The sequence below is a fragment of the Dermacentor variabilis genome, chromosome 3 (assembly GCF_050947875.1).
Source record: "Dermacentor variabilis isolate Ectoservices chromosome 3, ASM5094787v1, whole genome shotgun sequence".
NCBI lineage: Eukaryota > Metazoa > Arthropoda > Arachnida > Ixodida > Ixodidae > Dermacentor > Dermacentor variabilis.
This window is the reverse complement of record NC_134570.1, coordinates 26,343,227-26,369,062: the sequence shown is the minus strand read 5'-3', so window position 1 is coordinate 26,369,062 and position 25,836 is coordinate 26,343,227. Positions and strand designations below refer to the sequence as shown.

General features: G+C 43.1%; 1 protein-coding gene across 2 annotated transcripts in view; it reads right to left on the bottom strand.

Moving 5' to 3' along the window:
• Positions 1–1,307: 1,307 nt before the first annotated feature.
• The window catches only part of pelo (pelota mRNA surveillance and ribosome rescue factor), a 28,138-nt gene continuing 3,609 nt past the window's right edge, over positions 1,308–25,836 (bottom strand). Inside the window, exons 3-12 of one of the 2 annotated variants that reach the window (XM_075684587.1) lie at positions 22,994–23,144; positions 22,748–22,838; positions 21,891–22,054; positions 16,807–16,867; positions 16,691–16,731; positions 13,007–13,127; positions 11,804–11,996; positions 10,245–10,351; positions 7,933–8,017; positions 1,308–1,488 (exon numbers count right to left, since the gene is read on the bottom strand). In XM_075684587.1, coding sequence (XP_075540702.1) covers positions 7,944–8,017; positions 10,245–10,351; positions 11,804–11,996; positions 13,007–13,127; positions 16,691–16,731; positions 16,807–16,867; positions 21,891–22,054; positions 22,748–22,838; positions 22,994–23,144 — 1,003 coding nt within the window. In that variant the 3' untranslated portion in view covers positions 1,308–1,488; positions 7,933–7,943. The remainder of the gene's footprint in view (positions 1,489–7,932; positions 8,018–10,244; positions 10,352–11,803; positions 11,997–13,006; positions 13,128–16,690; positions 16,732–16,806; positions 16,868–21,890; positions 22,055–22,747; positions 22,839–22,993; positions 23,145–25,836) is intronic. The other variant, XM_075684586.1, reaches the window with a different exon arrangement.

Below are 25,836 nucleotides of genomic sequence, written 5' to 3'. Positions count from 1 at the left end.
CTGCGTTGTGATACATGCAAGTTTATGCTCTATATTCTATTCATTGTTTATCTTATTTTTTATCATTGGTTTATCAATAGTATGCAGCTAGCATCTGTATCTTACAGCGTACGGGCCCCGTCAAGCTGACTCTTCAAGCTTTTAGCTTGTACTCTAGATATCTGTAACTGGATGTCGAATAAAGGTGATTTGATTTCATTAGTTGACCGACTAACTCATTGCTTACTGCAAGTAGCCTTATTGGGCTAACCCTAGTGCAATATTTTATGTTCAGTTCAATAATAGCTAATTTTTTCTGCAATACACTTAGCAGAATATATGTGGCATTTTCCCATGCCACTGTTAATATGACAAAAAAGATAGATTAATGGGTAATTAAAGGGTAACTTTCACACTTTATGAGAACTAAAAAAAGTTGCTTCAGAGAAATAGGGACTACGTATAGGTATAACGAAAGACAAAGAAAAGTCTGTGGTAGAAAACAGTACTTTCACTTCAAATGATTCAGCATGAGAATATGTAAAGATGTTGATTAGCTTCTGTACAATCCTAAGCACAATTATTTTTATGGATGACAACGTTATACATGCCAAGTAAAATACAGCGAAACATTTTCGGTAAAGTGAAGCTAAAGAAGTGTCAGCATATGTGGGCACCTCTTGGCTAGACACTTTCTAATTCTACTAGTGCTTGCTCTTTACAGTTGAAAGTCTGGCATGGCACTGGCCACAAAGGCTTTGTGAAATGACATGTATGCTAGAAGACCCATAAAAATTGTGCCGATCTAGCAAACAGTGCCTACATAAAAAAAAGTATGCGTAAATGTGATCACATGTAACAAAGTATAAGTCCCATTGAAAGCAGGCGCTTCCTTGACACTATCTAAAAATCCTTTCACAGTACTTAGGTCATACGAGGCTTCATGCTTTTATTTGATTACATTTGTTTTACCCCATAAGCTTCGTGGCAAATATGATAAATAAAAAAAGGTATATAAGGCTCACGCAAAGATGCGAAGAGCATGTCATGCCAGCACACAATTTCACGTGATATTTCAACATATGCAATCTATCATGTTGGGGGCATTGTAGCAACATCTGCTGTGTGCATGCATATTTGTAACCTTGCTTTGTGACTGCCATTACAACAAATACATGTGCAGAACTTTTCTGTCCCTTGTGAAATGCACTTTTCTTAACCTCCACAGACAAGAAAGAACACGAGGCCTTATTTGCATATTCTATAACAGTGTTTACTCGAGATACAAGACACCCCGTGTGCACATTCAGTAACAACTACTAGTGACGTCCATGCCCTTTGCTTTATCATACACATTGTATGTACACTGCAGCCGTCGAGATAAATTAGAAGATGCTATGTGAGGTGAAGCTTCCTTTCAGGACTCTTCATCAGAGCTCAGCTCTTCGTCCTCAAGCTCAGGCATCGGGTACCTCAGGATGGCTGCTACTCCAGTCAGTTGGTCCAGCTCTGAGAGATAGAAACCATACAATATGTCACTTAGAAGCTTACAACTGGCAAGCCTAAACTTTTGCACAAGACTGGAAGTCTAGCCATTGGACCTAGAATGGGCACACTCAGAATGGTTAAGCCAACATACATGGGTATGACTAAAATCCTATTCAATGGACTTGGAATAGGCAAGTCTAGACCTATGGGCACAGCTAATGTCTAGCCAGTGGACCTGGAATGGGCACGCTTAGAACGGGCAAGCCTTCCGCGACGGCGTGCCACGCAACTCTGAGTGCAGTTCCAGCAACAAAATGGATGGGAAAACTGGCAGCATGGTGTGGTATGACAGCAAGCAGCATTTGACTAGAAATAACGAGGGGTGTAGAAACTATAGGAAACTTTAAAATTATGAATAGAATATTGTCCTATTAAACTTGGTCCTTGAATCAAACAGTCACCCTGCACAAATTCGAACATCTTTAGAGTATCTTCCATTGTCAACTGTGCACGATCAAACATAACACTACAGCAAAAATGCAGTCTGGTGTCTACAGATAAGGACAGACTAGGGAGTGGTCCCAACTATTTTTAATTTTCCACCAAATTTTTATATGAGGTGGAAAAATGTCTCTGCAGGAAGGAATCAGCCTTCATTTTGCAAAACCTAGCAGGGGTTTCTTCAAAAATTTTTATTTCAAAAGAGCAATTTAAGGACTTGCAGATTTTACAAATTCAAAAGCCTATCACTCTAAAATAACCGCATTGTCACCTGCCAAATTTTTTTTTTTGGGGGGGGGGGGGCAATTTACACCACTTTTACTATTGGCCTACGGGAAAGTAAATTTGTCACCTAGAATATGTTTCTTGAAAAATTGCCAAACTTTGGTTTTTGTGCAAATACCTTCAACTGACCCTGAAATCACATTTTTTTGGGGCCATTTTAGCCAAGTCAATGAAGCTGAAAAATATTTCTGACAAATCCTGAAAAGGTTTCTCACAAACTGAAAAAATAAGTATGCAACTACACCACATATTTATTTCATTATAGAATCCCAAAAATGCCGAAACTGCAAAAATAGCAAGAACTGGAACATTTTAGACACCTCTTAAAAAAATAATCATCGCCGATTTTCATGACAATTTTATAGATTGCCCACTTAGGGATGGTATATATATTAATGCAAAACTATGCATACCTGCCAACCTGAAGATTTGGAAATTCTTAAAACTATCCCGGCGGGGGAGGGGTGCACGGCAGCACTTCTTTTTTTAAGGGATTTAACTTTTGCGACAAGTTTACTCACGTTTTCAGAACCACAAGTGAAATCCATGTCTTGGAGAGTAAAGAGCGAGAACTCCACTGGGGCACAATTTATTTTTGCAATGATTTTGCTGTTGCCGACTTTGCTTGCTTCAGAAACTTCTCCATGTAGGTTTGCTCAAAGCAAGTACCACTGTGATGCCCCTTGACCTTCAGCAGACTTTCGAGTGTTTTCTCACTCACTCACAAACGTTCGAGTTTTGCTCACAGTGCTGAATATTCTCTCACAATCAGCATTGCTGTAGGGAATGGAGAGAATACCCAGCATAACCACTTAAATTCTGTGGAACCTGAGCGATCCATTGACACTTCGAACGCTTCCTCATTGCGACCACTGCACGTCGCACCTTGGCTCAATCAATATGTTGGCTGGAACTTGATATGCTTGCAAGTTGGCAGACTCGACTACAAGTGTGTCAATTGCTTCTTATTTTGATTCTCCACTCTGCTGGGGTAGGATAGCATGGAACACCATAATAAAATGACGTACGCTGTTGAATGAAGCAGTTTCCAGAGCTTGTACTTGAGCAACTTCAGCCATCTTGAGACCGACGTCTTCTAGTGGGAATTTGTGGCGAATGTAGCCGCATGCTGCCGTTAAGTACAGACATACAGCAGAGAAGAACTGCTCTCTCTCAATGCAGCTCAGTGTCTCAACCACAGAGTAGGTTGTGCTGCCAATGACTATGTCTTCATCACCTTTCTGGTCCTCTGCAGCCCCATAGTCAACTTCCAGCAATTAATGACATGACTTGACAACAGCTGGGCGCGCACAAATCTAGTCAGGAGATCCTCGAAAAGACGGATCAGGAGGCCCCTCAGTACATGAATCTGAGGAGCCTGTGCCTGAAGAAGGCAGTTTGCCTTCTCAAAAAGCGGTACAGTAAACCCTCGTTAAACCGTACCCACTTAAACAGTAGTTCTGTTTTAAAAATAGTAAAGTCCAATCCCCGATTCAGCAGCCATTGAACATAACGTGTTTTGTATCCGCATAAACCGTACCAGCGTACGTATCGGTTAACACGTAGTGTTTCCACTTTTCGTCGCGCAAACACGGCAGTGTGTCATCTGCATCAGGCAGCCCGGCAGAACAACAAGCCTCAGAGTTCGGAACAACGTCCTCCTAGTGCCCTGCGCGCTTGCATGTGAAGCCACATCAACATCAACATCATTTCAGGGGCGTGCCAGAGAGCGTTGTGACGTCGTGCAAGCGAGGACTTGCATCATGTCGAAGCTTGGATAAAAAAAGACGCCGGGTGCTCTGCATAGAAGAAAAATTCGACGTCGTTTGTGCCATCAAACGCGACACAAAGAAGTCGGCGCTGGCACGTGACAGGGACCTGCTATTGACTACGGTGTGTGGCATTTGGAATGCGAAGAAGTTGCTCGGCAGCATTGCTGCAACCGTGAAGGGATGTCGTCTACGAGGTTCGACTTTTGAACATTGTTGCCTCTGTTGTTGCCGAAATGTCGACTAGCTACAGTGATGAGGACAACACGGACAGCGACAGTACGGGCAATTCAGGCCCGACAGTGGCAGAAGCTTCGCATTACGTCAGCCTCATGAATGCAATCGTCGCGATGAGAACAGCCCCCCGAAATGAAAAAGGCGCCCCGCAACTTCTGAGTGCTACTGCGCACGTGCATGGAGAATATGTAACGCCAACGAGGAATCTGCCATGCGAATGTTTGCCGAGAAGAGGGGGCTGGCTGAAAAGTTGGGTCGCAGCTTCAGTAAGTTTGAGGCCACTGTCGTCGCTGCTAGGGCACTGCGGCATCAAACGAAAATAATACTTTTGTTGCGCGAAGTGAATAAATACTACATGTATTCTTCCCCTTCCATAGCACTCCAAGTTCCATTTTTGACAGGTAATTGGGCGATCTCATGCTATTTCGGTTAAACAGCACTACCTTTTAGTACATACTTTTTTCGAGCTCCGGCCAACTACGGTTTAACGAGGTTTCACGCATAACATTTTGGATAAAAAGACAGCATGCCCTGTTTACCTCTGACGACAAAAAATAAAGCAGGCGCTCCTCACGAGTCACGTGGCTGGCTTCCCCAGAATCCTTGGTATGAAGTTTCAGCTTTTTTGCTTGAGGTCCAGAATGAGCTCCTTTCCTCTTCAGCGAGAGTTCATTGTCGTTGGTGCTTTTTTCCCAAGGCCTGCAGCAGTCTTGTGAAGATTTGCAGCAGACTTTGGGGTCAGTGCAGGGTTCTTTGGGGTTTGTGAGGAAGGCTTTGGAATTTGGTATGGTTCCAAAAACAAGCTCTGGTTGTTGCATTGTTTTGTTTCAGATAAAAAAAAAGCTGAGTAGTGGTTTCCACTGGTCGAGCAGCCACTTTAAACACTTTCCCAACAACAGCCAACGTGTCGGCGAATGCTTCAACATCTTTCTGACCTCGGCGGCATGCATTTTTTGGAACTTTTTAAGTCGATCTTTCCGTTTTGAGCTCTTTTCTAGGTAAAAAAAAAATTGTTGACCAAAGCCTCATCAACCTTTACAGGAAGACATGAAGCTCCTTTTTCGGCGACCAAGTTGATGAGACGGCACAGGCAACCAACTCCTATCAAACCTGGTTGAGCCTCTCTCAATACAGTAGAAACACTGTTTTTCTTGCCGATCATGACATTGGCATTGTCCGAACACACAACCAACAAGTTTCCAACAGGCAAATTCCGAGACTTCATCTCGTCCAGAACAAGATTTGCAAGCAATCTTGCGACCGGTTGCTTCCCCTTGGATTGTCCCGAGGCACCGTAGGCGGCTTTCGACTCTACTCGTTTCTTTGACAAAATATGTTGCAACAATAGGGTAAAACTGCGTATCCCTATTGTTACTGCCATCCACAACGATAGAAAATACTTGCTGTTTTAGGGCATCCAGCAAAGGAGTCTGCGCGGTGGCGGCTATTTCCCGAACAATTGACTTCGTCATCGTTCGTCCACAGGCATAGTGTTTTGCTTCTTCGCACTTGGGGAACATCTTCCGGAAAAGCGGTCCGGCATGATTGCCGACACTGAATGGGATGTTGTGTTCAACTAAAAACATCGTGAAGAGGCATTCTGCACGGAACACACTGAAGTCATTGTCGCTGCATACAAAACTTGTAGGCTTTGCTGTCTGCGGCTTGCATGTATCCCCGATGCTTTTTCGAAGCGATGTGGACCTTGATGTCAGACTTGCTGCCATGCGAGATGTTCCCATCGCAGGCACACGTGGAGCCGAATCCGAACTCCTCCCCTTTCTCCGACGGCCCGAAGCACGGAAATTCTGTTGTGTACGATTTCAAAAATGCTTGTAAGTACTGTCCGGGCTCCGAGCCCGCTATTGCACTGCGAAGATGCTACAGGCCAGAATCACACTGCATCCGACGCGGCAGCTAGTGACACAGAAGGCGAGGCCAACACTGCAGTGACTAACGCTGACTTAAGTCCAAACCCGCGCGCCTGTGCAAACAAAGGCAACAGCATGGCAACAGGTTTGTGGAGGCACTAGAGGCGCTATCAGCACTATCGAGCTTTGGATATTGATTCGTGACCCCCCTAGTAGACGACAGAAGTCACTACAACCTTGCAGCTGCTGATCATGATACCATGCATACGTACTGCCCTCTCATGGTGGCGCAAGGTACCAGGGTATAGTTTTACTACATTTTCCCGTTTTTTCTTTTTCGCAAATAAAATGTTTTCCATAAAATTTCGAGCAAGATTCATAAAATCGTAAGACTGCTCGAAATTCGTACATTTTATGGCCAATTTGGAAGAGTTGGCAGGTATGATTAGTATGTTGCATTATTTTGTTACTACATTGTAATTATGTTGCAAGTGAGAAAATCTATCCTATTTTAATACCCATGTATGGTCATCCTAACGATCTGTCCCATTCCAATAATAAAATAAAAACCACACTCATATTGAATTCTGAACTGATTATTTTTGTTGTCGTAAAGAAGAGACTCAGATTGTCTTTTTTGCCTCTTTTTAGCCATGAAATGAGTTGAGCATAAGTTTTCAGGGCTCCTACATCTGTATTCCTACTACGGTACGCTGAGGTAACAAGCATGTGAGAGTGCGTACAGCAAGGTTTTTAAGACTAGTCAGTGGAAACTATTCTGGCATCTCTAATTCCATCTGCAATCTGAAATGCTCCCAGTGTACATGAACAATGCACCAGCCTAGTGGGAAATTGTGAAGATGCCACCGCAGTGGATGAGACAGCTGGGTATGTTCAGATGAGGACCGTTGCAAAACGGGTCCCAAATATTTTTTATTTTCACCTAAATTTTTACACATTAGGCTTAAAATCCTTCCCCATCGAAAAACTGTGACTACTTTTCTAACGCACATATATATATATTTTTTTCACACACAACAAATCTAACTGAGACAAGGTGCAAAAATCTCATTATTGAGTCACAAAACGCTGCAAACATTAAAAGCGTGTGGTATAGAGAACGCAGTTCTCGACAAGTTAACCCTTTTTCTCGATATCTATACCACTGCTCACATGGAATTAAGGCAAATTGAAGTTTGCCTCCATGTTACTGCCATAGTTATGTCTTGACATTAGCATTAACAGTGTCAGACGCATAGGTCGACATATTCACTCATAAGCACACTGAATTAACTCTTCATAACGATTATAAAGGCGTAATCTAGAGCGTGAGTGAGCATCAAAAGGTATGGGTATGAGAATAAATGAGCACCGACTAGTCTGAGTGGATGTAGGTATGAAGAGCGAGCGCCAGTTAATGTATCAATGGAAATCGGTGACAGTGTGTTTGAATGGATGTGAGTACGAATGTGAATGGCTGCTGACAAGTGTGAGTGGACGTGAGATGAGCATTTCTGGATGCTGGTAAGTGTGATTGAAGGTGATTATAACCATGAGGGAGGGTTAGTGAGAGTGTGTGCTGGCGCAAGTAGGAGCGTGAGCAAGTGCCAATGAGTGTAAGTAGACATGAGTACGAAGAGTACAGACGAGCATCTAGTTATTGTATTGCCTAAGGTCACATCAAAATGTTTTCATTTTTAAATGCTGCTGCTTTTACAGCCACACCTAAAAGTGTAAATGTGTTAAATTTACCTTATACCATATTAAATTCATTATACCATACTAAAATCATCATTATCAACCTATTTTATGCCTACTGCATGACAAAGGCCTCTCCCTGTGATCTCCAGTTTCTCCTGTCCTGCGCCAACCGATTCCAACTAGCACCTGCAAATTTGTTAATTTCATCACCCCACTTAGTCGTCTGCCGTCCTCGACCGCGCTTCCCTGCTATTGGCATCCATTCTGTAACCCTATTGGTCCACCGGTTATCTAACCTGCACATTACATGACCTACCCAGCCCCATTTCTTTCTCTTAATGTCAATTAGCATGTCAACTATCCCTGTTTGCTCCCGGATCCACACCGCTCTTCTCTTGTCTCTTAATGCTATGCCTAACATTCTTTGTTCCATCGCTCTTTACGAGGTTTTTAACTTGTTCTCAAGCTTCTTTGTCAACTTCCAGGTTTCTACCCCAAATGTTAGCACCGGCAGAATGCACTGATTGTACACCTTTCTTTGCAATGACAGTGGTAAGCTTCCAGCCAGGATCTGGTTATGTCTGCCATATGCGCACCAACCCATTTTTATTCTGTAAATTTCCTTCTCATGATCAGGGTCCTCAGTCAGTAACTTACGTAGGTAAATGTGCTGCTTCACAGACTATAGAGGCTGACTGGCGATCCTGAACACTTGTTCCCTTGAATTAACACAGCAAGCTGGGCGAGTTGGTGATTGAACAGGCTTCTATGGGTGGGCAGTGCAACCCGGACGAAAGACAAGAGGAAGTACACGATACGAGCGCTCGTATCCTGTACTTCCTCTGGTCTTTTGCCCGGGTTGCGCTGTCCACCCATAGGATCTTGTTGACTTGCCCGGCTATTGATCATTAGCTTTGTCTTCTGCATATTAATCTTCAACCCCACTGTTACACTCTCTTTGTTAAGGTCCTCAACCATTAGTTGTAACTCTTCCCCAGTGTTGCTGAACAGAATAATGCCATCTGGAAATCAAAGGTTGCTGAGATATTCGCCATTGATCCTTACTCCTAAGCCTTCCCAGTTTAATAGCTTGAATACTTCTTCCAAGCACGAAGTAAATAGCATTGCAGAGATTGTGTCTCCTTGTCTGACCCCTTTCTTCATGGGTACCTTCCTACTTTTCGTATGGAGAATTAAGGTAGCTGTGGAATCTCTGTAGGTACTTTCCAAGATATTTAAAAAAGTGTCCTATACTCCTTGATTACGTAATGCCTTTATGACTGCTGGTATCGCTACTGAATCGAATATCTTTTCTTAATCTATGATTTCTCAATTACATGATTGATGACAAGGATGTGATCCATAGTAGAGTATCCCTCTGAAACCAGCCTGTTCTCTTGGTTGACTGAAGTCCAGTGTTGCCCTTATTCTATTGGAGACCATCTTGGTGAATATGTTACGTAATACTGGAAGTAAGCTAATGGGCCTTTAATGTCCTTTAATGTCTTTAATGGGCGTTTAAATTCTTTAATGTCTTCCTTTTTGTGGATTAGTATAATGTTTGCATTTTTCCAGGTTTCTGCGACCCTTGTAGTTGATAGACACTTCATATAGAGAGTTGCCATTTTTCTAAGCATTGTGTTGCCTCCATCTTTGATTAAATAGACTGTTATTCCATTTTCTCCTGCCACATTTCCCTGTTTCATGGCTTGCAAAGCCATTCTGACCTCATCACTAGTTATAGGAGGAGTCTCTGCAACCTGTTCATTACTGCTTCAAATGGAGGTACCGTGGCTCCTCTGGGTACTGTACAGGTCAGTATAGAATTCTTCCCTGCTTTTACTATATTTTCGAGATTGCTGATGATATTACCCGGTTATCTTTCAGTGCATACATCTTGGTTTCTCCTACGCCAAGTTTCTTTCTCAATTTCATGCTGCGTGCATTTTTTACTGCTTCCTCAGGCTTTCTCACGTTACAATTTCGAATATCACTTATTTTCTCCTTGTTCATCAGTTTTGACAGTTCTGCTAATTCTATCTTATCTTTTGAGTTCGACACTTTCATTCTTTGTTGTTTCTTTATTAGGTCCTTTGTTACATGGGAGAGCTTACATACTGGTTGCCTTGGTGCCTTACCTCCTACTTCAATTGCTGCTTATGAAGCCAGCCTAGTTACGGTTTCATTCATTGCCTTTATGTCATTTTCATCTCTCTGTTCTAAGGCTGCATATTTGTTTGCAAGTGTCAGCCTGAATTGGTCTGCTTTTGCCCTTACTGCGTCTAGGTTGGCCTGTTTCTTCTTAACCAATTTTACTCTCTCTTTAAATTGAGGTGAACCATACAAAATAAATTTTATCATCCTGTAAAAGCACCGTCACTCTTTCCTGGTGAAAGCATGAAATGTTACTCACGTTCTCCAGATATGTGCAAGCTGGAGAAGATCTTCACTTCACCTCCATTTTCCCGCACAGAGTCAACAAGCGCAACATAACGTTTCCTTTGCTTAACATCCTGACACCTGAGGAAAGAAAAAAATGTCAGTTAGTTTTACACCGTGTCATTAAAATGCAATTGAGACATGGCACAACTAAAATCCCAGGAGTCTGTGAAAAATGTGTTGTAGTACTGCCCTTGTTGCAATACCAGCATAAAGCAGGAGACTGGGCCTGGCAGTAAAGCAGAACCCTATCTATACTTTTTGAAAAAACACACGAGATAGAAAATGGTCGAATCGAGAAAACGCATGATGAGAAGTAACTAAAAAATTTGGCAGACTCAAACTGTAGCTGACATCTACGTAATGCAAGGTGTTGCACGAATCATTGCAGCACGAGAAAGCACTTGCTCCAATCTGGTAGGGCCCAGAAAGGTTACGACAAGGTTACGATTGGCAAGGTTACATTCACGATCCTTGAATTCGGCATGGATCAGCAGTTTCTTCAGGAGGGGCATTTTGGCAGAAAGTTTTGACCTGTCCAGGTCACGAAATGTCAACACGCATTGAGTTGCAGGGGCCCGAGAGGCCCGAGATGTGCTTTGTTGCTTTCTTATTGCATAGCGTATAAAGGAAAGCAAACCAAAATCGAGCTGGTGGGCGACACTGAAATACGACGTCACCAGAGTGAAACCTGATGCTCACTTCACACTGCCTGCAGCAGGGAACTGCAGTGCATTTGGGTTTTTGCCTATTAAAAGTGTGCAGTACGCTTGCAACAGCACTATGCTACATAGGCTGTAAAACAGGTATCTGAAGATACTTGACACAAAGTGTTGGCAGCGATAGCTGTGAATGGTGATGTGTGACGGCTCTTGTGGAGATCAGCTGGTACTAGAAGAGGAAACAAAGTACGTGCTGGCATTTTCACGCGAGGCAAGTATTACGGGGAAGCTGCCATAGCGGTACTGCTCTTGAACCCATGGGCCTTGTGCCTTTTTTGTTCATGTGGGACCTATAGCGGCAGCAAAATGTATGATTGCAGCTTGACGATGTAATGAAAGTTGGTGCCAAAAGATAGTGTTTTCTGGGAACTTATTAATGGTAAAAAAGAAGTGTAACTGTAGTGGGTCATTTTGTGTGATCTCGATCGCGAACATTTCTGCTGAGAAATTGTATCAGGTGGGATCATATCAATGAGATTCTACTGTAAATGATGATGCATCAGATGCGTCACCCAACAGCACTGTTCCAAAAATCAGAAACCTGATTATTATAACAAATCCTGTAAGGAGCTTGCTCTATTCCACTCACACACGTGATGAATACTGCAAAAATCAGGCGAAAATTGTTCCAGACCCTGTCACATTGTGCAGATGCTCAAAGTTATGATCTACTACTGACAGACCCATAAAAACCTAGCTAGAGGTGTAATCAATTAAGAAAGTTGAAAATACTTTATTGATGCTAAAATCTAGTTCTGCCCTAAGGTCAGGCCAACGTTCTATAGTAAACACATGTCATACAAATGCTCACCGAAATAGGTTGTCCGAAATCAAAAGCGTCTCAATGGCCAGTCCCTCGTTGGCGCGCTCTACATGCTTCGTGCCATAGAAAGCTCGGCTAGGCTCTGTCTGCAGTATCTGATAGAACTGCTCCAGGGCCTTCACTTCCCCGGCTGCCTTGGTGTCACTCAGCTTTGACTGCACTGAGGGATCTTGTAAGATCTCTGCAAACAAAGTACTTATTACATCACATCAGGTGCTATGCTTTTAAAAGCTTGTATTCTAAAAGAGTGCTCTTGCAAGTCAGTCTATACACATTTTATGAGTACGAGGAAACGTCACAAGGAGATGACAAGTGGCAAGTACAAATAAAGCTCTGTAAACTATGGTTTGGTGCAGTAGTAACATGGGAAACCTGAAAGAGATAAAAAAGAAACCTGTGTTTTGCTGGTATAGCAACTTGTGGTGTTACTGAAACCAGAGCCCACAAAGTGTATGAAGTTGCTCTCAATTACCAGCCCTGTGACACCATGCCACAATTAGCTTGCTAAGAGAGCAATGAATTGGCACATTTGTTGTGTGTTGAACAGCTGCGTGCATGCACACTTCCTCGTTCACACCACTACTTCCACTTAACAAAGTCATACAAGCAGTCAAAAATTTATTATTAAATAGAGCATTTCGCTATGTCAACAATTCCATGTTTCAGCAGTAAAAATTACCGCACAGGCTCTTAAAGCGGTCTTCCTGCTTTAAGAAGCAAGCAAAATTCAGGTAACAATTATAGGATCAAATAACTAGCAAATGTTGATTTATTCACCTTAATTGATTGGGCATCATCTGTATATGCATACATAAAAAAAAAGTTATATATATGGGCCCTTATATCTCATCAGTAAATGATGGCACATTACTAACTGTGCGTTCCATGTAACAGGGCAGTATATACTGTGCACTACGCCTTCCCCCACTTTATTTATCATTGTTCGCCTACCTTCTGTGAGAAAGCTGGATGCTTACTGTGACAATAAAAATCTTTTGGAGGCCGCCTGCATATTACAGAAAGCACCACCACTTATAAAACGTGTGCTGACATATAGCACCTTCTCGCTCTCAAAAATATAACAGTGAGGCAGCTACTAAAGTATTACAAACACTACTCCTATGTGGACTCATTATTGAAATGGTGAATAAGATAAAGCTACTACTAGAGGAGACAAGCTTTGGTACCTACCTTTCAGAGAGTGCTTGAAACCTGACGAAGCATGTGTAAGCACAAATTTACCCTTGTTCTCAAGGAGCACCTTAAGGTCAAGCTTTGTTGCAGCCTGGAACATGTACTCGTAGAACTGGTCCTGAATAAATGGCGAATTCAAAACCCAATCAGATTTGAGGGAGAACATGCTCTACAAAAACTGGATCACATGCCTACATTCCCAGAATACAATACAGCATCCATTCACTACCGGTAAATGAATCAGTAATGAACAGTTTAACATGATGGTTAGGCATGTGCGCTTTGTGTTTATTCAAACATAAGAGTGAGTGTGCTGTGCTGTTATACACGATGCAACTTGCCTACCTTGTGAATTTCATGCCTCATGAACCATAAATAAGTCATGGCCTGTGCAGAATGTGCATGCAGTGAATATTGTGCAAATAAAAGGTATAGGTATACTACGCAGTGTATGTACATGCACCTTGAAGAGAAAGTTCTGTGCATGATGTGCTTGAACAAGCTGGGAAATTAGCGGCAAGAGTCACGTATGCATAGCGCCCTTGTTTACACAATACATACTCAATATGTTCCAGCCAGGTTCATGCACAATCTAGTACAGCTGGAAAACTGTACTTTCAACCACCCTAATGTCTAGTTTACAAGACCAGTGCTCTAATGACTGCTCTGTGAGCCTATCAGCATCAGCTTACACTCAAACACATCACTGTAGCTGGTAAGGCCTGTCATGCACATGAAAGTTCAAACAAAATGTGTGTACTAGGCAAAAGATGGCATGTACAATGGCGACAGGTTCATTGTGCACAACATAGTTACCTGCACTAAGTATGCCAGGAAACCACCCCATATGAAGCAAAACTGCTAAACGTAGGAGATGAAAATGAAAGCAGACAGGGTCACAAGCCCTCACATGAACAGCTGCTGTAAGAAAGATGACAGTGCTGGCACAGCTCAAGAGCATTCAAGCTACAAACAGAAAATGGCTGAAGCTTAAGACCATACATTCAAACCCACTTATAATGATCCCAGATACAACAATCGATCATTTATAATGACTAAATTTCGGTGCATTTACAGATTCTCTGACCCTACCAAATGAAACTACACCTCGATACTACACAGTGGAGTCTTAAACCACTATACTGCTAGAACAATAACTTAGACTCCGGTCGTAGTAAAAAGACAGCGCATGCAAAATTCCGAAGCACTGAAGTGCAACCGAACTAGGAACACGGCAATGCCGTCCCGCTCCTTCGAGTGGGATGACCTTTTAGATGAGTGAGCGTGCATCATCTGCATATTTTGGACACCATAAAATAAAAAAAAAATAAAAAAAGGCCATTAGCTTCCAGATTTCAAGCATGCTTTCACAGCACATTTTCAAGAAGGGGCTGATTTGGGCGATTTATACCAATGGCCACCCAGCCTTGCTATAGTGGCCTGAGACTTTGTGAACGCAGCATGATGCGCTGCTGCAGCGCGAAGTTGCAAAGGGTCAGCGGTTACGTTTTTACGTTTCCCACTACGCCGTTATCAGGAAAGCAGTGTTTGTCGACAATTTGTTTACGTCATTGCTGGTTGCTGCTAGCAGTTTGTGATGATGTTTTACCTTCAGAACTTTGAATTTTTTCATCTGAAGTGGCACAGAAAATGAAAATTTTATGGCTCTCAGCAATTGCAGCCTCTTGCCGTAATAATGGTGAGACCTTTGCGAAATAGCAAACATTGCAGTAATTTTCGCTTCTAACCAACTAGAATGCATCACGATTGCATGCAGGATGCACTCATGTCTCGTTGATAGTAAAATATATTGCAAGTTGTCAAAGGAACAAATGGTGTTGGCAGTATTGGAATGACAGGTGACAGAAAGTGAACACTGTTTTAAAAGTGCTATGACGCTCACATTTCATTCTTTAGATCCAGTGTTCAGAACTGAAATTTTGAGCTAGGTGACGGAAAGTCCCAGGAACAAAAATGAAGATACTGATAATGTAATTATTGGACCAGAGTGGTGTTGAACTATAACTGCATGCCTACACCAGCTTCAGTGTTGTCTGCACATATTAAAGGGCAAGTTCAAATATAACAAACAACTGTGCTGATACAACAGCCACTTTTCATAGACCTGCCGAGTTCGCTATAAATGGGTTTAACTGCAATACATGTGTCATAGAATTCAATGCGTCATGACATTTAGTGCAAATACAAAATACCGTATTTTTGGGCATGTAACCCACACCCAAAATTAGAACAGCTCGGAAAGAAAAAAAAAGATATCCGCATGTATAATCCGCGGAATACAACAACGCATACAACTGCATACAACGATGCTCAAATTCCTGCAAGAACAGTCTCTACTCATAGATGCACGACATGTCTACGCTGTATCTTTGCCGGCGGCTTAGTGCCCCCCTTCCTTGGCGATGGTGACAATGCTGGATTCACACCTGAGATGTTATTGTGAACAAACTAGTCACCATATGTGTGACGTGAATATTCATGGATCATTTTGTGGCTAGCACTCATACGACAACAGGTGACAGCGCGGACGGGGAAGCCTTCAGATGGGCAACAATGATGGAGCAAATGCGATTGAGCCAAAAATCTCAACAATGATTTGGCTGACCACCGTATCACAGAGCTTTTTGTGCGGACCAAGAGAGCATAGTGAGAGCGGGTGATGTAAGAGTTTGCCGGTGCTGCGTTCGCTATTTGCTATCTACCGTAATAAGCACAAAAGGGTGACCTGTAAATACGAGGAGAATGGGTGACCATGAAGCGGGGAGATGGGAGCTTCAACATGCAGGGGTGAGGAAAGGGTGGGGCTTCCTAAAAGATAACAAACTAGTTCAGTCTGGTTTGTCCTTTTCTTTCAGGCTATTTGACTAGTAAAGGTATTGCTGCACACTTTACAGTTCATGTGATCATTACACTTTTTGCTGTGCACTCATCCTTGATCTCTCTGCTTCGTTCCAGACATGGCATGTGATGTCGCCAAACATGCTGACCTGGCAGCAGCGATGGTACAAAAGGAACTTGCTCATGCCTGCCTTGTCACGTCTTCCCTGACTTTAGTGCAACCTAAGATTGATGTCAGCATTCCTTGCGAGCAGACAACCTTGCAATTCACTGCCATTCAGAGTGGGTTATATGGGCAATTCACATATAACCTCACCACCCTATTTACTGCTAAATGTTTTGAAATTTAGGTGTGGGTTATACACGTAAAAATATGGTAGTGTCCTGTGTACACTCGCCTTTCATCTTTAATCATAAAAAAAAAAAATTCTGGTGTTTTACGTGCCAGAAGCACTTTCTGATTATGAGGCACGCCATAGTGGAGGACTCCGAAAATTTTGACCACCTGGGGTTCTTTAATGTGCACCTAAATCTAAGTTCTCACGGGTGTTTTAGCATTTTGCCCCTATCGAAATGCGGCCGCCGTGGCCGGGATTCGATCCCACGACCTCGTGCTCAGCAGCCCATCTTTAATCATGCTTCCTGTGCTGACACAGGTCATCAGATATTGCAGCTGGTGGTACAATTACAGTATGCACAATGGTTGATGATGTTTATGTCTTATAAAAACCATAGAGTATGCATTAACCCACATCAAATGAGAGAAAAATCAGTCACATTGTGGGCCTCCTAGAAGAAGTAACAAAAGTGAGTTTCACTTACTTTGACAAAGCCAGGACTGGCAACCAATACACACTTGACAACTGAAAAATGCAATAAAGGACAGGACAATACAATAATTTCACCAGTGTCTGTTTGTATATGAAGCAATAACTCACCATCAAAGTTCACATGGCGCAAAATTGCTTGCATCACAGCTTCGTAAAATCTCTGCAAGCCCTAAAATAAAACAAAGCAGAAAATAATCAATCGAAAGAACATCACAATCAACAATGTTCTCTTAGCTTCATGTGCTTACGGGCTTGTACAAGAAAACTGAGCCCGTAGCAAATCAGTATCCCCAACATAGCTATACTGTAGCTAGAGCCAGACAATCTTAATGCGACAGCGTTAAGGGCCCACTGTCGCAGAAAATCCAGCGTCGGACGTCGTTTCGGCAAAAAGATTTTGTTGATTTGAACCACCCATACCCATGCCCTCCATGTGGTGCAAGGAAGCTACTGAACAAATTGAATTTTTCAAGCTAAAATACGTAGAAAAATCGTAAAGTATGACTTATACACAACCTGCAGACATGATAACATTGGAATGTAATTTGACTATATGAGAAAACATAATTCTGTTACGCGAGAACTCAAAGAAGCTCCTTTTCCAGCATTTCTACCATTCATAGACCAGCCACAGCGTTCGCTATTTGTGCACGCTGGCGCGTGAGTATCTTGGAGGCCATGGAGCAGTGCACCTGGTTCTTTGCAATACCTCCAGATGGCACATGCCTCCGCCGCATCGCGGCCCACGCAAGAGGTTGCGTTTCTACCAGAAAGCCCACATTTGTTAGCATTCACAGCCAGCGCTTCCCAGTAAACATCATGGTTACATACGCTCCAGCTGCCAGGAAGTGTGAGAAGCAGTCAGGGAGCTTTGAATGCTATCGCGCTCCGCTCTTAAAGGTGCAGCTTCAGCGTCCTCCATCTTTTTGGTTTATCTAGTGTGGAAAATCAGGTTCAGAACTAAATTCCCCAAGTTATTACATTGCTGAGGTACGACTTTTGAAGAATTGTGAGCAAGATATGAACTTTACAATTATAACACAAAACTAACAATGATGCACAATGCAACTGTGAATACAGTAGACTCGTTACAATGAACGGTTAAGCCATATTTTGGGATATAAAGAACAGTGTATGAACATTTGATTGGTTTCCCACAGACTCCATACAAAAAGAAGGATGCAAGAAAAATTACACTTAGCTAGTTTTGTTAAGCTGAATTGCAGCAGCTGCCATTCCCATCTGCTATTCAGTTCTGCTAGAGGCCAGGATGGTAGACTTAGAGGAGGGACTCTACTATAGCTACACTAGAAGCAAATGGCGTTTCTGTTGACATAAACAGCTACACAAGCATCAACGATGAAATGAAAGCCTGCAGTGCTGACACCAAAAAAACTGTAGTGAAGAATATTAGTGCCTTTCGAAGAAGCAGAGTGTGCTGCTCACACAGTATGAAGATGGCGACTCAGCAGCTAGAGGCTTACTTTGTTTTTGTCTGTTTATAAAGAAGAATGTTGGTCACAAACACCCCGTTATATTTGGTACAGGTGCTGGGAAGAAAAGCGCAGTCAAGGACATCAAAACAATAATTGAGAAGGTCCTCGATTTGCCTCCACAGGCTGGTAATTGTGCAAGGGTAAAGTCCAGGGGGCCGCAACAACCTTCACACATGACGCAACTGATAATGGCATGAATGCTTTTGTTGTACCGGCTACTGTGTCACAGGCCATTCTACAAACTGTGTAAGCGTGATGTTTTTTTTTCTACCTCACTCTGTTCCTTTTCCATTCCCTCATTCCTGGATTACTATATAAACACCCTGCAGGTGACAATAAATGTTGATTTTTGCCTGTCTCGTTCCAAGGCGTATATGTACATTCCATTCTTGCTGTGGCTGCCGGTCGCAGCTATGTTACCGCTTTGGTGGCTCTTTTTCAAGATGAGAGCACTGAAGAATATTTCGAGCCAGATAGATGAAATCTCCGCTTTTGTGACAGTGCACAGACTTGCACAGCACTGGAAAAGAACAACTATACTCAGCAGCTGTGTAAAGCAACACTTTGTATTGTGGAAACCTTGTAATGTAGTTTTCTTCTCTATTTATCTTGTGTCGTGGGTATTTGGGTGCACTAGGAATAGCAGATTTTAAGTTTTGTGGATGACATCTGGTAAGGCGAACTTTTCATAAGGTGAACAAATTTTCACAGCCCCTTCAAGTTGTCTTACCAAGAGTCTACTGTGGGTGTTTTTTAGCAAAGAGTAATACACAATCTACAATGACATGCCTGTACATCATTTAAAGAGATGGCACCTCAAGCGCAATTAAACCTTCAATAGAACCACACCATGCCACCACAAAGAGCAGGTGTAAATATGCTAGCACACATGCATTTTCACAGGTGAGGTCACGTGGATGTGCAGTACTGTAGCTAATTAGGCTGTTGGACCTAAGTGGTCCTTAGATAAGCTTTCTTGAATATTACTTTAATTGTACTAGCCTCTGCCCGAAGTTTCACAGGGCTGATGTGACACCTTCGGCCTTAGGTTAGGTGTTACCATATTTATTCGAATCTAGGCCAATAGTTTCTTGAATTCATTGTATACCAAACTCTAGGGTCGGCTTAGACTCAAGGATCTTAAAAAAAGCAGCAGTAGCCAACTGAAGCACACAAGCGACGTTGTCATTTTCACCTGCGTCATATCGGCATGCGGCTTGGCGTTATCGCAATGACAACAAACAGACGATGCCACTATGCTGCCACTTTCAAACGAAAAGTTGTGCTAGCCAGAGAGTTGTGCTAGTCGATTGCCAAACGTTCAAGCCCGGCGAGATTTCAGTATCAATAAGAAAAATGTCAGTCGTTGGAGGGGGCAATGGGAGACGCCTTTTGCATGTGCCGCAACGAGGAGACGCCAGCAATAAGGAAGATAAGCATGCAATAACGAGCAGTTGTTCACCAAGATTGCGCCATGTTTCGACACGTACGAGCCATGCTGCACTGTCCGCGCATGCGTGGGCGCGCAGATGCGAGCTTGCGTACATCCGCAAGTGTATGAGGCTAGCAGCGATGATGACGTAGAGTGAGCTTAATATGTTCATATTAAATAAATTCTGTCTTCATTTTGTGAATGCTGTCCTCACTTTTTTGCTCACCCTACATTCAAGGGTCGGCTTAGTATCGGGGACGGCCTTGATTCAAGTAAATATGGCATGTTACAAGCATGATATTCAATACAGCATTCAGTAAAGATTCCCCCTTAATCATAAGACAACAATTACAACAAGCTGAGATGAAGTCAAATACTACAACAAGTCGTCAAAGTGCATGAGACTTAAGAATGTCAGTTCAGCAATATCAAAAGCAGATCTTCTACAGTTGAACCCACCTATAACAATATTCAAGTGCCACGAAAATTCAATAATTGTTGTAACCGATAACTGCTATAACCGGGTCGCATGAAAAAATCAAAATAGGGGGATGGCAGAGCTGATGTGAGAAAACTATAATGACAGGGAGGCCAGTGCTCCTCCCAACTACCTTCCTCCACCTGGCTGCTGACTGTGTTCACTTGTTTGACTGCTTCCTGGGCTCTCCGATCGTGTGTAACAAGCCGTGGCTGTCGGCATTAAAGAATGGCACTGCTATAGTAACTGCAAAGAGGGGTCAGGGGTGGCAAGCAATATGCGAGCACCACCAAGGCATCGCTTTGGTGGCCCCAAAAGGGGCGTTTTATAAAATGCGAGAAGCTGCTGTGGCAGCCTGTCAGCATAAGAAATCCAGAAGAAACTCTGAGGTGAAATCACCACAAGCACCTCACCATGTACTTCTCACTGGCTTGTACGAAAAGCCCTATGTCTGTCAGCCTTGCATGCTTTACGCGAAGCTTGCCGACATCCTTCTCCGAGGCATCCAGGTGCTCCACGTAGTGCAGCATAAGGTTCCTCGAGAAAATAAAGCCCCCGAAGAGACTGAATCATCTGCCGGGCCTCCTGTGAGGACCATGTTGAGGCAGCCTGTCCTACCGTGTTCATCGCTCCAGTCGTCGTTATCCACGCAGCACGTTCACGACAATCGCCTCATCGGCTAGAAGCACTTAGTTTCCAAATCTATAGCCATGCACTTTCTTTTCACCGGCAACATCGTGCATTGCCGATGATAAGCGGGCGGATCAGTCACCTGCTGTTTTGGTGGCAAGTCAAACAAGGCCGAGAAACCACGTGGCCAGGAAAGATTTCGACGCAACCAACAAAGACCAACGCGAATGATTAAGCTGTTTGCAGAACTGCGCTGAATGAGGAGCCAGCAAGCAACATGCGAGCAATCCGGGAGCAGCACAGTTGGCACGGTCGATTCGTGTTTTGGAGAGTGGGGCAGCGTAGAGCTATGGGCGCAGCCCATTTGTGTTTGGAGGGATGGAAGGGCAACGGGGGAGAGGTGAGCGGAGAAGGCTGGAAAATGAGCGCTCGGTGGCCGTTGGAGCAGCAGGCCATCGTGCAGCGGCTCGAATTGTTCATTTTCTTTTTTTTTTTTTCTTTTCAAGGATTTCACATTTCACTACATTTCAGCTCGCACACCCAGCATTCAGACTTTATTGTTATAACCGATAATGTGGCATTGGGGCATTGTAGTAAGCGGGCTATTTCACCATAGAAAACATACACAAGTTAATGGTGCAGCAGCTTCTCACAGTTATAACCAATATAGTGTTAAAAGCGGTATTGTTATAAGTGGGTTCGACTGTACTATGCATCACCGATTCCAAGGTTATGCAAGAATCACAACAGTCACAGTAGTAACTACTGATTTTTCCACCAGTAGGCAGCATATATATTAAGACATTTTTTAGACACATTTATTAGACAGATTACTTCACGGTGAACAGGCACAGTTGAAGGAAGTGTGCAGCCATTGTGAAAACAAATGAAACCACTGTGAGCATAAATAGAGTTCACTAGTCAGCATTATGTTGAATTTACATTGATAAAGAGCTACAGAGAAAGAGCCAAACTCTTGTTTGTGCTCTGTGGAGCTTTCTAGTGACTGGAGGTTCTAGTGACTGACAGGCTCAGTGCAATGCCTTTAGGACTATGCAACTCTTGTGCACCCAGTGGCGCCATTATTTTCTGCAAAGACTGAGCTTGCTGCACTGCTACATCACAAATAACAAGGGCACTAAAAATTCATTCTAACCTTGTCATGCTGTGAGCAGCTTCCTTTCCGCTTGCGAGGAATGCTGACATCAATTTTAGCTCGCACCAGAGTCATAGAAGACGTGACAAGACAGACATGAGCAAGTCCCTCTTGCATCACCACTGCTGCCAGGTCAGCATGTTGAGTGACATCACATGCCATGTCTGGAACGAAGCAAAGCGAACAAGGATGAATGCACAGCAAAAAGTGTAATGATCACATTAACTGTAAAATGTGTAGCAGTATCTTTACTAGTAAAACAGCCTTCAAGAAAACCACAAGCCAGAACAGACTAGTAAGTTACACTTCGAGATATTGATCGGTGCACTTGGGTAATTGGCAGAAAATAAGGCAGCTTGCTGGCAATGAAAGTCAAGGCATTTTTCTCAAACTTCAGAAACAAATTGAGGAGGTACTAACAGTGCCATCAGGATGTAATGGTTCTAAGTAATGGTTAATCATTTTAGCTTTATTACGCGAGTTTCTAGTGATACTTAAGAGAAAGTTCAAGGCGGCACAATAAAAGACAGTAATGTTTGCATGACGACTGCATTGTAGCAAAGCATTTCGAGTGTTAATAAACATTAAGCATACTGAATCATGAGCAGTATTGTATTTTCATTTCTATTATTGAAAAGCAGAGTATCAGTCCGAAATCTCGTCACCTGTTCCAAGTTTTTACATTAGCTCAAATCTGCTTTTAGACAGCTCTTACAACGATGCCTTTATCATCCTTCCATACAAGCCCATGCTAAAAAAGCAAGAAGTGAAACTTTGCTCGCATCATACTAAACAGGCCACTAACATTACATTTGCAGTCTTCTACGTAGCAGAAAGTGCCAAGGACACAGGCTTACCGAGCCTCTCTAAATGCACACTGTCCCAGTGTTGTTTGGCAAGTGTGAACTTTCTGTTCATTTCCAAGTCCAACGTGTGGTAAGCACCCATCTGCAAGAGTGACAAACAGGAGTCGTGAAATTGGAGTTCGTAAATGTGTCTGTAACAGCTGGACCTTGCATCCTGTTTCTGAACAAACTTCCTAAAAGAGCCAAGTCATCCTTTCTTTTGTTAGTTGAAGCACTGGTCACAAAAAGAAGCCATACCTTGACATACTGGTTCTCTGCAATATTGCGGCCCTTGACACGAAGGACACATGCCTGCGTGTCAAAATCAATGCTCTCAATGCAGATGACGAGTGTAGTTCGAACTCTGTTGCTCCCAGTACTTCCGGTTGCTGACTCTGTGGTGACCTTTCTGCAATTACAGAACATAATAACATTGTGAGTGACAAAATTTTATTTTGAACTATCTCAAGGTTCTCTCCACAGTGGGTGGCAGCTAGGTATATTGCCACCTGCAAGCCAACCCCCCTGACTGCCCACTTTACCTCACATGTACTACACAACTCTCATTGTTCTTGCACTATGTATGGCACGGAGATAAGATGAACACCGACTAGGAACAAAGGCACGAACTGGCACAAAGAAGTGCATCTTCATGTTATTGCACTTCATGTCAGTTTGTGTCTTCATTCCTAGTCAGTGCTCCTCTTGGTCCCGTTAGTGTGTGCCACACATAGCGCAAGAACAATGAATGTTACCAACTAGCCCAATTCATTGCTCTAGTAACTGCACAACTCCGTTATGCACAATGAAACTAATGTCTGCACCAACGGCCCACTATGTCAGGAACACCCAGGACCACGGAAAGTTAGGGCCAACTGCAAAGGGCATGCCACCCCCTGATTCCTCCATGTAGTAACTCTCTTGCTGTAATTTTTCGCATATTCGCCCTTTTACTGCAGGCTATGCACAGGTGCCACAGGGAACAGGATGGCATAGCAAACAGCCCCACCAATGGAAGGTGTTTGATCCTTGAAATATGAAGCAGGTGACACTTTGCAGAAGTGCCAGGCATGCAGCACTATCTATCGGTGCCTTCTGCCATGGCTTTAAACCATTCACTTAACATTTTGCAAGTCCAACTTCTTTGTTTTAAACATTAAAATGCTGCTATCTGCACAAATGATTGCATGCTTATGAGATGAGGCTTGCAAAAGAAACACCAAATGCAGCATCAACAGGAAATTTGGAGCAAAATATAAGCATCAACTAAACATAATTTAGAAATATAACTCAGACTTACGGTACCCTCTTTCGGTGCCTCCACAGACAGCAACACATGTAACTGTGTTACCACATTCAGCAAACCCAGATTTATTGTGTTGGGGTCAAACTGCGAATGTTATTTTTGGCTCCCATCTCATGTCACCAGTATTGCTCGACATTAACAGATCTCTTGTATCAGTAGATAAACAGGCAGCTACACAAGCATGGAAGCAGGGTCAAAGCACTAGTCTCACAGATTTCCGTTGTGGAATTGCAGACTCAAATGCTGAACACTTCAGATAACCATTACTTGCAGCCAAAGCTGCGTTTCTAGAATTTCGTAGTAATGATTTTTGCACATTTTCATCACACGCTTCTATGCCTGCTGAGCTTCTGCAAGCAGCAGTGCTAGCCACAGATGGCAGAGTTGTATATGTACTTTACTTTTGCTGTGTGTATGTTTTCTGCTACATCTTTTGGTCTAGATAGGCCATTTAGAACAGTAGCAGTTGCCTTTTTTTTTTCAGCAGTGATCTGAATTAACACTTATTGTATTCTTGCTCTTGCAGGATATTGCAGCATTGCAATGTATGAAGATTAGGGTAGGTGTTAGCACTGTAGGCAGTACTAACACATAAGGTGTTGACGAGTCGGAGATGCATTTAAGCTTTTGACGTCCTTGTTCTATCTTTAATTCAGAAAGCGACATTGCAACATGGTTGAAAATCACAACATAAGTTAATGCAAAAGGGGGGGTAGCAAGATACAAACACCTTACATTCGGCGAGCACACTTCATGGCATGGGAAGATCCCATTTATTTGCACTCTGAATGTTTCAGTGATGCTGCATTCAGTACTCATTTCTGCATCTTGATCTCGTAAACACGTAAACAGTTGTGTGGAAAGCAGCTTTCCTGGCATTCAGAGTGAACAAAATCACTTAAGAGTTCGACAGAAACACATCTTGCAAGGGAGGAACATGAAATTAAAATAAACACTCACCAAGAGTATAATAAAAAGATGATAACTTGACCCGCCTGGGTCCCTTATTCAGAATGACAGCAAACACAATCGTTCTTGTTTACGTACGGGTGAGATGGCACAGTGTGCATGCATAGGTTTTAGGCAGAATACCACATGTTCTGTTGATCGCTTGGTGCATTGCCTGAATATGCAGTGATTCTAATAGTAATCCCGAAGGTAATAGCTTCTCCATGGTGACGACTCGAAGGGACCCTGAACCACTTTTTACCAAAATAGTGAAATGCATTTGAAGTAAAATGAGGTTATTTCATAAATACTTTGCCGCAAAGAGTACTTCGATGAGTTCAGCACAAGCGGAGTTATTGGCAATCAACCATCCTGTTTGCAGTCCTCCCACTCCTTCTTCAATGCCTTGCACTGCGAAGTGCTATGGCAGAGGGGGGCTTGCCCACAACCCTCTGCCTACTGAACACCACTGTGGCGCGCAGTTCAAATTTGATTTTGGATGTTCATGCAGACATCACTAATTCCAATTTTGGCACCTACAACACACCAAACGCAGTTGCCTTCAGTGAGCCGCAGTGTGCTCAGCCAGCGGACTCGTCGCTACATCCCGCAGCATCCGGGGTATATACGCTACGTAGCAGACCGCAGCTACATGCAAATGCAGTGTGCATGCGGAGTGCTTGCTTTGTGCACGACAGGGCTTGAGTGCATGCTCGCGGTAATATGCTCCAGTCTGGCCATGCTACGTGGTGCGGACTGGCTTTGTCCTGCACTGGCTTGCCTAAGGGATGGTAGCCACCTCCAACTTGCTCGCTGGTTCCTATTCCCATGACCTTTTGGCATCCAT